General features: G+C 41.1%; 1 protein-coding gene across 7 annotated transcripts in view; it reads left to right on the top strand.

The window, feature by feature from the left end:
- L1CAM (L1 cell adhesion molecule) overlaps nucleotides 1-13,573 on the top strand; it is a 284,550-nt gene that overhangs the window by 165,153 nt on the left and 105,824 nt on the right. For 5 of the 7 annotated variants that reach the window (XM_073590769.1, XM_073590770.1, XM_073590774.1 and 2 more), the window contains 2 exons: nucleotides 12,192-12,206; nucleotides 13,459-13,567. In XM_073590769.1, coding sequence (XP_073446870.1) covers nucleotides 12,192-12,206; nucleotides 13,459-13,567 — 124 coding nt within the window. The remainder of the gene's footprint in view (nucleotides 1-12,191; nucleotides 12,207-13,458; nucleotides 13,568-13,573) is intronic. The other 2 variants (XM_073590771.1, XM_073590772.1) reach the window with 1 other exon arrangement.

The following is a 13,573-nucleotide window of genomic DNA, read 5'->3' as shown; positions in this document are numbered from 1 at the left end:
TGCCTAAACCTTGGAATATGCAGTCATGGCCAAGTCTGAAAAACCTGGCAATGATCCCTTGGGCCAAATGACAGAATTGGCCCATGTGGATGGAATTACTTCTACGTAAAATTACCAGCGGCAAATTACTACACTGCATCAAAATCCAATGACATTGATTTTCATTGAGATGAACTTCAAGAAGGACACCGTTTGGAGCCAGATCCGTAATCCTCTTGGAATAAATCTGGTAAAACATATGGGATCGTTATTAGCCATTTGGCTTCGGATTTAAGGTTTGTAGGACGCTACATGTGTGAAGTGTAGATCTGGAGAGTATGATTAGATGGCTGAGAAAGCATTTTATACTTGACCCAATTTTATTGAAAAGATTCCTCAAGGGCATGTACATAACTCCCATTAATTAGAAGACAAGATATGAATGAGATACTGTCTTCTGCAAATTGGTCCATGAAGTGGGAGCTTGGAGACTATGGCTATGTTTTGCTTGTGAGGAGTTAGGGTTAGAATACAATTGGATGTTGTGTAGGAAAAATTTAGTCTTTGGCCCAATTTGATTGAAAAAGATCCCCTGGGGCAGGTACATAACACAAGATATGGATAAGATACTTTTTTTGTTACATTTACTCCAACAGGTGGGGTCTTGGAGACCTTGGCAATGTTGCGAGGAGGTCATGTCGAGGGACGTCCATGGAATGTTATTACACATTTGACATAAAATTTATTTTTTTTATGATGCTACATGTGTGGAGTGTAGATCTGGAGAGTATGGTTAAATGGGTGTGAAAGCATTATTACTTGGCCCAATTTCATTGAAAAGGTTCCTCAGGGGCAGAAAAATATCTCTTAGTTACAAGGATACAAGATATGGATACAATACCGTCTTTTTCCATTCGGTCAAAGAGGTTAGTTCTTGGAAACCATTGCTATATTTCTGAGGAGTTCACGTTGAGGGATCTCCATGGATTGTTATTGGCAATTTGGCACCAGAATTAAGATTTTTAGGACGTGTGGACCATAGAACTGGAGAGGTGGTGAGTAGGAAAATGTTAATTTCATTGAAAAAGTTCCTCAGGGAGCGGTACATAAAAATCTCAATTATTTGAGCACAAGACATGGATGAGATACTGTCTTCTTCCATTTGGTCTAGGATGTTGGTTTTTGGAAACTACTGCTATGTTTGTCAGGGATGTTGAGGGATCTCCATGGATTGTTATTAGCCATTCGGCATTAGATTTGAGTTTTTTAGGATGCTACATGTGTGGAGTGTAGAACTAAAGAGTACAATTAGATTGGTGGAAAAACATTAGTTTATGACCAAGTTTAATTGAAAAGGTTCCTCGGGGCAGGCACATAACTCTAATTTACTAGAGCACAAGGTATGGATATGACACTGTCATCTCCCATTAGATCCAAGCAGTGGGATCTTGGAAACCATGGCTGTGCATGTGGGAAGTTCATGTTGAGGGTGAAGATATCCAAGTAGAAGACACGTAATGTGTCTGAGCTGCCACACATCACAGCTGTGATATATTGTTGAGCATGGCGCTCTACTTCACTGGGCATGAACTTCTAGAATGAGACCTATATTTGGAGCACAATTATCGCATTTCTATAATCCTCCTGTAGATCACTGAAGATTTCCATCAGTATTGCCACAGCATTGTCATAGAAACCCTAATTATTGAATTAAAATCTTCCGAAAATAATTCTGCTTCTCTCCGAGCTTTATGTTACACGCCGATGAGCGAGTTAATAATATGGCTGCCAATAATAAGCTGCCAATCCCTCCTAGGCATTATGGCCTTGGGTTTGGATTTACTAATCTCGTTCCTCTGCATTACTGCTAAAGATCGGTATAAATCACCGGATATTTGGTATCTGTCTGACGATGGGATCCATAACCTCGCCTTGCACTAATGCTGGTTAAAGTTGTCCCCCCTAGAGAGGATCAGGTCACTGTATCATATATCCTTTGTCTTAAAGCTGCCTGGACATTTTTCATGTAAGGAGGTAGAAATGGCTGTGCATCCTCCATACAGGCAGATACGTCTTATTATACTCTTATTATTACTTGTTACTTCTTGTTTATTCAGTTACTGAATTACCATATATTGTGCGCAGCAGGATGTACATTATAATTAATTCGATTATAATTATTCAAAGGTGAAACGCGTTGTAATAACCTTTATAATGTGTCTGCATGGAAGGTGCTTGTATTTGTCAGCATAATAGATATCCATAATTACACATCATGTCAGAGAAACTACTGGTTAACAAAATACTCATTATAGACCCACCTTACGATTTCTTAAAGGGGTATTCCAGCTTTTATTTACAAGTAAACTAATCTACTATATAATTGTCTAATTCTGTCTGTCTGTAATGGAAATCCCGCGTCGTTGATTGGTCGCGTCTGGCCGGGCGCGACCAATCAGCGACAGGCACAGTCCGGCCGCGAATTGGCATGGAATTCGAATGACGCACGCCACCGCTACCATCTGGAGATCTGCGGCGCTAGCCGCTGATCTCCCTACGGTTGCCGCGGGTCATCTCCTGCCGCACGGATTTGCTGCAATCAGTGATATTGGCATGGAATTTAAAGGGGATCTGTCACCCCATTTTTGGCCTATCAGATGCAGCCACCGCCATCAGGGGCTTATCTACAGCATTCTGTAATGCAATAGATAAGCCCCCGATGAAACCTGAAAGATAAGAAAAAAGAGTTAGATTATACTGACCCCGGCGTTTGGTCCGGTCCGATGGGCAGTGCGCAGGCCCCGGACCTCACTGACCTTTCCCGGCGCATGCACACTGCAGTACTCTGCTCTGCCCTCCACAAGGCAGATAAAGTACGCATGGGCAGGAGCCGAGGGAGAAGCAAGGAGGAGGACGTCATCATATGAAGATTGGAGGCACCGGACTGGACCACGACACCCACCGCCCCCGCCCCCCGGTGAGTATAATCTAATCTCTGTTTTTCATATTTTTCAGGTTTCATCAGGGGCTTATCTACAGCATTACAGAAGGCTGTAGATAAGCCCCTGATGGCGGTGGCCCCAGCTTATGGGGCAAAAATGGGGTGACAGATTCCCTTTAAATAAACTACATACATATTCTAGAATACCCGATGCGTTAGAATCGGGCCACCATCTAGCATATATATATACAGCTCTGGCAAAAATTAAGAGACCACTGCACAGTTTTATAAAAATCAGCTTCTCTACATGTCTGACAGCCATTCCATTCCAGTGTCAGTTGAATTCCAGCCATAGTACACCTCATTCTACTTAATGTGCTTCTGATTAGGTGATCATCTAAACCAAATCTTATTTATCGGAGGAAAGTATAAAAACCCTGCTGTGGTGTTCACAATCATCTTGCAATAGGACAAGTTGGATGGCAAAACAAGTGCTAGTAATATCCCAAAAGTAATAGGAATGAAAAATAACTTTTAACCATGCCAAAGGAGTTGAAAAGAAAAGTCTTCAGTAAGGAAAAGAAGGGCTCAATTCTGGCTTTACTAGCAGAGGGATACAGTGAGCATCATGTTGCCTTCATCCTTAACCCCTTTACCCCCGAGGGTGGTTTGCATGTTAATGACCGGGCCAATTTTTTATAATTCTGACCACTGTCCCTTTATGAGGTAATAACTCTGGAACGCTTCAATGGATCATGGTGATTCTGACATTGTTTTCTCATGACATATTGTACTTCATGACAGTGGTAACATTTCTTTGATATGATTTGCGTTTATTTGTGAAAAAAACAGTAATTTGGCAAAAATTTTGAAAATTTTGCAATTTTCCCACTTTGAATTTTCATACCCTTAAAACAGAGAAATATGTCACACAAAATAGTTAATAAATAACATTTCCCATATATCTACTTTACATCAGCACAGATTTGAAACCAAATTTTTTTTTTGTTATAAGGGTTAAAAGTTGACCAGCGATTTCTCATTTTTTTTTAGGGACCACATCACATTTGAAGTCACTTTGAGGGGCCTATATGATAGAAAATACGCAAAAGTGACAGCATTCTAAAAACTGCACCCCTCAAGGTGCTCAAAACCACATTCAAGAAGTTTATTAACCCTTCAGGTGCTTCACAGGAATTTTTGGAATGATTAAAAAAATGAACATTTAACTTTTTTTCACAAAAAAATTACTTCAGATCCAATTTGTTTTATTTTACCAAGGGTAACAGGAGAAATTGGATCCCAATTTGTCCTGAGTACGCCGATACTCCATATATGCAAGTAAACCACTGTTTGGGCACACGGCAGAGCTCGGAAGGGAAGGAGCGCCATTTGACTTTTCAATGCAAAATTGGCTGGAATTGAGATTGGATGCCATGTCGCGTTTGGAGAGCCCCTGATGTGCCTAAACAGTGGAAACCCCCCACAAGAGACACCATTTTGGAAAGCAGACCCCCTAAGGAACTTATCTAGATGTGTGGTGAGCACTTTGAACCCCCAAGTGCTTCACAGAAGTTTATAATGTAGAGCCGTAAAAATAAAATATCTTATTTTTTTCACAAAAAATTATTTTTTCGCCCCCAAGATTTTATTTTCCCAAGGGTAACAGGAGAAATTGGACCCCAAAAGTTGTTGTGCAATTTGTCCTGAGTATGCTGATACCCCTTATGTGGGGGTAAACCACTGTTTGGGCGCATGGCAGAGCTCGGAAGGGAAGGTGCACCATTTGACTTTTTCAACGCAGAATTGGCTGGAATTTAGATCAGACGCATGTAGCATTTGGAGAGTCCCCTGATATGCTTAAACAGTGGAAACCCCCCAATTATAACGCCAGCCCTCACTCCAACACACCCCTAACTCTAATCCCAATCCTAACCATAACGCTAACCACAAACCTAACTCTAATCCCAACCTTAACCCTAACTCTAACTTTAGCCCCAGCCCTAACCCTAACTTTAGCCCCAACCCTAACCCTAACTTTAGCCCCAACCCTAACCCTAACTTTAGCCCCAGCCCTAATCCTAACTATAGTCCTAACCCTAGCCCTAACCCTAATGTGAAAATGGCAATAAATCCTTTTTTTTATATTTTATTATTTTTCCGTAGCTAATGGGGTGATAAAGGGGGGTTTGATTTACTATTTATAGCGGGTTTTTATATTTGGCTGCTCTCACACACTAAAAGACGCTTTTTATTGCAAAAAATAGTTTTTCCATCACCACATTTTGAGGGCTATAATTGTTCCATATTTTGGCCCAAAGAGTCATTTGAGGACTTGTTTTTTGCAGGACGAGTTGATGTTTTTATTGGTACCATTTTCTGGCACGTGACATTTTTGATCGCTTTTTATTACGCTTTTTGGGAGGCAGAATGAACAAAAACCAGCAATTCATGAATTTCTTTTTGGGAGGGGGGGCGTTTATACCGTTCCGCGTGTAGTAAAATTGATAGAGCAGTTTTATTCTTCAGATCAGTACAATTACATCAATACCTCATTAATATCATTTTTTATGTTGTGGTGCTTTTAAACAATAACTATTTTATAGAAAAAAAATTATTTTTGCATCGCTTTATTCTGACAGCTATAACTTTTTGATTTTTTCGCTGATGACGCTATATGGCAGCTCGTTTTTTTGTGGGACAAGATGACGTTTTCAGCGGTACTTGGTTTATTTAGCATTTTTTTGCCTTTTTTAAATGGTGTTCAAGAAAGGGGTTAACTAGTGGGACAGTTTTATAGGTCAGGTCGTTATGGATGTGGCGATACTAAATATGTGCACTTTCATTGTTTAGATTTTTATTTTTTAGACAAATATTGATTTAAGATAAAATAAATGTTAATTTTTTTATTATTTTTTTAATGTTTTTACAATTATTTAAAAAAATTTTTTTATTTCATTCTAACTTTTACTTCTTGTTCCACTATGGGACACTCATTTTGTGCAGGCTGATCGCTTACATGGCATGTAGATCTGCATGCCATATAAGCTGTCAGCGCTGCGGGGATTTGTCACTAACCATACAGACTTCCTGACATGCACTGCGCATGACAGGAAGTCTCTAAGCTCTTGTAACCTGGATGTCGTCATGACGACATCAGATTACCATAGGAGCGATCTGGACCTCGTGTCATGCCGTGGGGTCTCCAATCCAAAGGCATAGAGGCTGTCACAGCTGACGGCCCCTCTGCCTGCTCCCGAACGCTGCAATTATGTTTGATTGCAGTGTGTCGGGAGTTAAAGTGCCGGGAGTGGTCCGGGAGCAGCTGACACTCAGCCGCGCTCCCCCCCCCCATGATTGATATGACATGGGATAGTACTTCATATGTCAGAAAGGGGTTAAAATTTGTAAGACAGTTGTTCATTACAACAAGGTCAAGCAGCAGACATGGGGGACAACAAAGCTACAGACCGGCAGAGGGCCAAATGACTTCCACTGACTGGGATGACCGTCCTCTTATTTGAATGCCACTCAGCAACCACAGGATGACATCAAGTGACCTACAAAAGGAATGGCAAATGGCAGCTGGGGTGAAGTGCACTGTAAGAACAGTTTGTAACAGGCTCCTAGAGACAGGGCTCAAGTCATGTAAAAGTAGAAAAAAGCCTTTCATCAATGAGAAGCAAAGGAGAGCCAGGCTGAAGTTTGGCAAAGACCATAAGGATTGGACCAGAGAGGACTGGAGTAAGGTAATCTTCTCTGATGAGTCTAATTTTCAGCTTTGCCCAACACCTGGTCGTCTAATGGATAGACGGAGACCTGGAGAGGCGTGCAAGCCACGGTGTCTTGAACCCACTGTGAAATTTGGTGGGGATCAGCGATGATCTGGGGATGCTTCAGCAAGGCTGGAATTGGGCAGGTTAATCTTTGCGAAGGATGTATGAGTCAAGCCGCATACAAGGTTATCCTGGAAAAACAGTTGATTCCTTCTGCTCAGGCAATGTTCCCCAACCCTGAGGACTGGTTTTTCCAGCAGGACAATGCGTCATGCCACACAGCTAGGTCAATCAATGTGTGGATGAAGGACCAACACATCAAATCTCTGTCATGGCTAGCCCAATCTCCAGACCTGAACCCCATTGAAAACCTCTGGAATGCAATCAAGAGGAAGATGGATATTCACAAGCCATCAACCAAAGAACTGCTTACATTTTTGTACCAGGAGTGGCATATGGTCACCCAAAAGCAGTGTGAAAGACTGGTGGAAAGCATGCCAAGACGCATGAAAGCTGTGATTAAAAATCATGGTTATTACACAAAATATTGATTTCCGAACTCTTCCTGAGTTAAAACATTAGCATTGTTGTTTCTAAATGATTATGAACTTGTTTTCTTAGCATTATTTGAGGTCTGCAAGCACTGCATCTTTTTGTTCTTTTGACCATCTCTCATTTTCTGAAAATAAATTCAAAATTTAGTGCTTGGAAATTCGGAGACATGTTGTCAGTAGTTTGTAGAATAAAAGAGCAATTTAGATTTTATTCAAAAATATAAATATAAAGAGAAAAATCAGACAAACTGAAAATTTTGCAGTGGTCTCTTAATTTTTGCCATAATATATATAATAGGGAACCTTGAAGCAAATAATACCAATACAGCTTCAATTTCTCTAACATTAAAAGTGTCCAGTTTTTCCTCTTATTTTTATTCCACTGTTCCCCTGAGCATTCTGCTTTTTGTTTTTTCTAAATCCGCCATACGGTTCCAGAGATATGGGCTTTTTTATGTTCTTATTTTTTATGGTCTTCCAAAGGGGCATGACTTACAGGGAAGTAATGCAAAGCAGTGTAAAGACACGCCCCAGAGGAACCTGTGAGCGTTAAATAAGCACTAAATAAATAGGCTTATATCTCTGGAACCGTATGGCGGATTTAGAAAAAAACAAAAACAGAATACTCAGGGGAGAGGCAGGAATAAAATAAGAACAAAAATTGGACACTTACTTTTTAAGAACACAAACAATTTTTGTATTTGAGATTTTTTTCTTACTCTTTTTTTAGTTTTCCCTCTACATCGCTTATTTTTATTTGCAGGGTGAGTTGTAGTTTTAAATGACACCATTCAGTTTACCGTACAATGTCCTGGAAAATAGGGAAAATGTTTCCAAGTGTGGTGAAATGGTGGAAAAAAATTTAGTTTTTTTTTTGTTTACTTTTTACAGCATTAATTGTGCAGTAAAAATGACTTTGTGATCTGATTCACCGGGTCAGTACAATTATGCCGATACCAAACCTGTATTATTAGTTAGGTTGTTAAATGTGAGCAATCAGAGCAAATTGGCATCTTCCTTAAATGTAAGACTTTTTTGGCCTCTTCCTTTAATATGGTGAACGAAAACCAACATGAATGGTTAATATAGATAGTAATATCCATCCCATAAAAGATAACGTGTTTGATATTTGTGTGATTGAAAACAGTTGCAAACTCTCCCGTCAGATCGTCAGAATGAGCTCACTGAGGGATTCTCAGTTAATTCATTCTACAGTCAGCAATAGACATAACAATAATAAATTAATAATAATAAAAAGTGTTATTTCTATAGCGCCGACATATTCCGCAGCACTTTACATTTCAGAGGGGACTTGTACAGACAATAGATATTACAGCATAACAATAATCACATAGATCATAACAGATACCAAGAGGAATGAGGGCCCTGCTCGCAAGCTTACAGTCTATGAGGAAAAAGGGAGACAGCGCAAATAGACAGCGCAAAACAAAGGCTATTGCAGGCAAGCGGTGCAATATTTTTAATGAAACCCAACTGCAAAATGATGTGCCTGTTAAAGTGACTAAATGCAATAGCAGAACTATGAGTACAGCTCTGAAGAGGCACTAAGTAACGGAGCCTTTTATTATAGGGTTATGCTGAATCACATTGTCTCTTCCCCATTTTAATAGTGTAATTAATGTTGTCTAACGATTGGCAACCCATACAGTAATAAATGCTAGCCTCTCTGTCTGATAACAATTGCATCATTAGCGAGCATAATACATGTCTCTTTCATCCAAGTCTTCCTTTTCCCTCCCTGCTCATTTGCAATTTACAACTCTTAGTCATTCCTTTTATGTTTAATACTGGAATCTTAAAAAAAAGAGATAATGCAGTTGATGAATGGCTAATTAGCTCCGACCAAATACGTGTAGCCACAGGGCGCGCTGTCTGTATGGATCAGCAGTCATCCCATACTTTTCAGGAATATGCTGGAACTCTTTTTTTTTTCAGTGGAAGCTGTACTGCGAGAGCACCCCTAGTGGTGGAATGCAGAATTTCAACATGATGGGGAGAAACTTAGCTCTTTGCTTATTTCCTTCCTGATATATATAGCGCCATAATTTTTTTGTAGCGCTGTACAGACATCATCATCACTGTCCTCATTGGGGCTCACAATCCAGATTCCCTATCAGTATGTCTTGGAGTATAGGGGAAACCGGAGTACACAGAGGAGACCCACACAAACACGGTGAGAACATACAAACTCCTTGCAGATGTTGTCCTTGATGGGATTTGAACTCAGGACCCCAGCGCTGCAAACAATATCACAAAGACCACTGAGCCACCGTGCTGCATAACAACTGAACAACACTGCTGCCCACTGACCCACTGTGCTGCCCAACAACTGAGCAAAAGTGCCAACCATCGAACCACTGTGTTGCTGCCCAACAGTGCTGACCACTGAGCCAATGTGCTGCCCAATAACTGAGCAACAGTGCTTACCATTAAACCACTGTGCTGCTGCTCAACAGTGCTGACCACCGATCATCTGTGCTGCCCAACAACTGAGCAACACTGCTGCCCACTGTGCCACAATTCTACTCAACAACTGAGCACCAGCACTAACCACTGAGACACCATGTTGCCCAACAACTAAGCAACAGTGCTTACCATTAAACCACTGTGCAGTCCAACAACTGAGCAAAAGTGCCAGCCATCAAAGCACTGCGTTGCTGCTCAACAGTGCTGACCAATAATATAAAAACCATTGTGCTGCGCTACAGTGCTGATCACTGAGCTACAGTGCTGCCCAACAACTGAGCAACAGTGATGCCCACTGAGTCACCATGCTGACCAACAACTGAGCAACAGTACTTACCATTAAACCACTGTTCTTTGCAACAGTGCTGACCACTGAACCACAGTGCTGCCCAATAACTGAGCAACAGTGCTAACCATTGAGCCACCATACAGCCCAACAACTGAGCAACAGTGCTTACCATTAAACCACTGTGCAGTCCAACAACTGAGCAAAAGTGCCAGCCATCAAAGCACTGCGTTGCTGCTCAACAGTGCTGACCAATAATATAAAAACCATTGTGCTGCGCTACAGTGCTGATCACTGAGCTACAGTGCTGCCCAACAACTGAGCAACAGTGATGCCCACTGAGTCACCATGCTGACCAACAACTGAGCAACAGTACTTACCATTAAACCACTGTTCTTTGCAACAGTGCTGACCACTGAACCACAGTGCTGCCCAATAACTGAGCAACAGTGCTAACCATTGAGCCACCATACAGCCCAACAACTGAGCAACAGTGCTTACCATTAAACCACTGAGCTGACTAACAACTGAGAGACAGTGCTAAGCACTGAACCACCATGCTACCCAACAGTGCTGACCCCTGAACCACAGTGCTACCCAACATTGCTGACCACTGAGCATCTGTGCTGCCCAACAACTGATCAACAGTGCTAACCACTGAACCACCATGCTGCCCAACAGTGCTGACCAATGAACATCTGTGCTGACAAACAACTGAGCAACAGTGCTGACCATTATACCACTGTGCTGCCCACCAATGCTGACCACTGAGCATCTGTGCTGTTCAGCATCTGAGCAACAGTACAGCCCACACAGCCACCACGCTGACCAACAACTGAGCAATACTGCTAACCACTGAACCAATGTCCTGCCCAACAGTGCTGACTACTGAGCATCTGTGCTGCCCACAACTGAGCAACACTTCTAACCACTGAATCACTGGTCCATGCTGCCCAACAGTGCCGACCACTGAGCATTAGTGCTGCCCAACAACTGAGCAACAATGGTAGCCAATTAACCACTGTGCTGCTGGCCAATAGTGCTGCCCACTGAGTCATCATGTTACACAATAACTGACCAACAGCACTAACCTAATGAGCCACCATGCTGCCCTCATGCTGGACCACGTGTAAGAGTGTGTGAGCATCACCCAAAAACTACAGATTCTCCCATCCTCCTAACACAAATCCATATTCTTCATGAAATTAATTTTGGCATAAATCAATTCTCTCGTCTCTACTATGACGTGCTAGTATTATAATGAGGTGCCAATAATATAATGAGGGGCCAGCTATATAATGAATAAGGGCCGCCCTAGGATCACTGCTTTGGGGGGACCCTTTTCTACATGCACCTAACAGTAAAATAACCCATCATTTTCATCTTTTGCACATGTGCTCATTATACTGCATCCGTGTACTGCCTAGGTCATTAGTCTGTATCCGTGTACTGCTTAGGTCATTAGTCTGTATCCGTGTACTGCTTAGGTCATTAGTCTGTATCCGTGTACTGCTTAGGTCATTAGTCTGTATCCGTGTACTGCTTAGGTTATTAGTCTGTATCCGTGTACTGCTTAGGTCATTAGTCTGTATCCGTGTACTGCTTAGGTCATTAGTCTGTATCCGTGTACTGCTTAGGTCATTAGTCTGTATCCGTGTACTGCTTAGGTCATTAGTCTGTATCCGTGTACTGCTTAGGTTATTAGTCTGTATCCGTGTACTGCTTAGGTCATTAGTCTGTATCCGTGTACTGCTTAGGTCATTAGTCTGTATCCGTGTACTGCTTAGGTTATTAGTCTGTATCCGTGTACTGCTTAGGTCATTATAATGTATCTGTGTACTGCTTACGTCGTTATACTGCATCCATGTACTGCTTAGGTCATTATTCTGTATCCGTGTACTGCTTAGGTCATTATTCTGCATCCATGTACTGCTTAGGTCATTACAATGTATCCGTGTACTGCTTAGGTCGTTATACTGCATCCATGTACTGCTTAGGTCATTATAATGTATCCATGTACTGCTTAGGTCATTATACTGTATCCGTGTTTTGCTTATATACATGTCCGCTTGTTCTGCTTGCACTAACTGTATCCAGTCTCTGCAATCTCTGGTAACTCTGCTTTCTCTTCCTTCCTTCATTTTGCTTGTGCTAATTGGAACCTGCAGATGAATTTCCAGCAAGTAAGTTCCCATTTTCTGCCCACTGAGTAGACGCTTGTGCGTATGAAATTTACATTGTCGACTTTATCCCTTTTTCCCCCCTAATTCATACAGTTCCATTATTAGAATTATTGACTTGTATGTGGAAGAGCTGCAATACTGGGCACAGCCTGTGGACAAGAGGGGTGCTGTTTTTGCAAAACACATAATAACAGACCCTTTTTGCAAATTTAGGGCATTTTAGAACCTAAAATTGAGCCTGATTTATGCATCCTGCCTGCTCATTTGGGATGACACACACCCAGAGCATGCTAGGCAAATTTGGGCAAATAAAATAGTCCATGGGGCTATTGCAAGCCAAGGGTGGAATGTTATCCAAGGGGGACACCTGACTTCTTAGAAGCTGCACTCATTTTTACCAGGAATTGAAATAGTTTCACTAAATTGTAAACTATTGATACAATTCTTCTTTATCTTTCCTTATTTCCAAGAGGAGTGATGCAAGGTGACGGGCTTGGGAAAAAACAACAACATGATTTTACAGCACTCTGTCAGGAGATGTTTATTATATATGTGTCTGTTTTGCCGCCCAGTGGCTAAGATGGGAATTGCAGCCTGTTTTTTTTTTAGTTTGCTACTATGAAAATGTTCAATTCTTTAGGTAATTATTATTTCCTTACTTGTGCATGTATGCATGTATGTTGGGCTAAACATTTTGGCAAATGGGTTTCATTAAAAATATTTGCCTTTCACAGGTTTTATTTCTCTCGCACATTGCTGGCTGCAGATGAGTTAACTGAGGATCAGATAGTGAGCTTATTCTGACAAGGATTTTGTAGCTCTTTTGTCTTTTAGTGCTGATTTATGACTGTGTCAAAGTTCTGCTCAACCTTGATGTGATCTATGCATATAAGTACAGAACAATAAAAGAAGACAGTTATAAGAGTTACAAAATCCCCATTAGAACGAGCTCACTGACTGATTCTCAGTTATCTCATTTTACAACTAAAAATGTGCAGGAAAAAGTGTTACATATTTTATGGAACCCAATGGTAATAATTATTTTTAGCCCAAAATACAGGCATTCAAGCAAATAATGTCCATATCCTATAGCAAGATTTGTATTAAGGTGATAGGGGGCACATTTATATGGGACTGCCCAATAAAATGCACAATAGTCATTTCCAATTTTATTCTTTTATTAGTACCATTAATAACTTCTTGGTAAAGTTGATTTTTCCTCAATAAATCGGTATGTTTTTCCTTCTTTCAGCACAATTATTCCCTCCATCTTTCATCGAGCAGCCACCGAAACTTTTCGTCATGGATCCAAGCGATAATAATACACTCAAATGCGAAGCGAAAGAAAACTCCAAAGCTACGTAAGA

The sequence above is a fragment of the Dendrobates tinctorius genome, unplaced genomic scaffold, assembly GCF_039654945.1.
Source record: "Dendrobates tinctorius isolate UK_male_01 unplaced genomic scaffold, ASM3965494v1 ptg000120l, whole genome shotgun sequence".
NCBI classification, from domain to species: domain Eukaryota; kingdom Metazoa; phylum Chordata; class Amphibia; order Anura; family Dendrobatidae; genus Dendrobates; species Dendrobates tinctorius.
The sequence above is the reverse complement of the archived record's forward strand: the minus strand, read 5'-3'. Positions and strand labels throughout refer to the sequence as shown.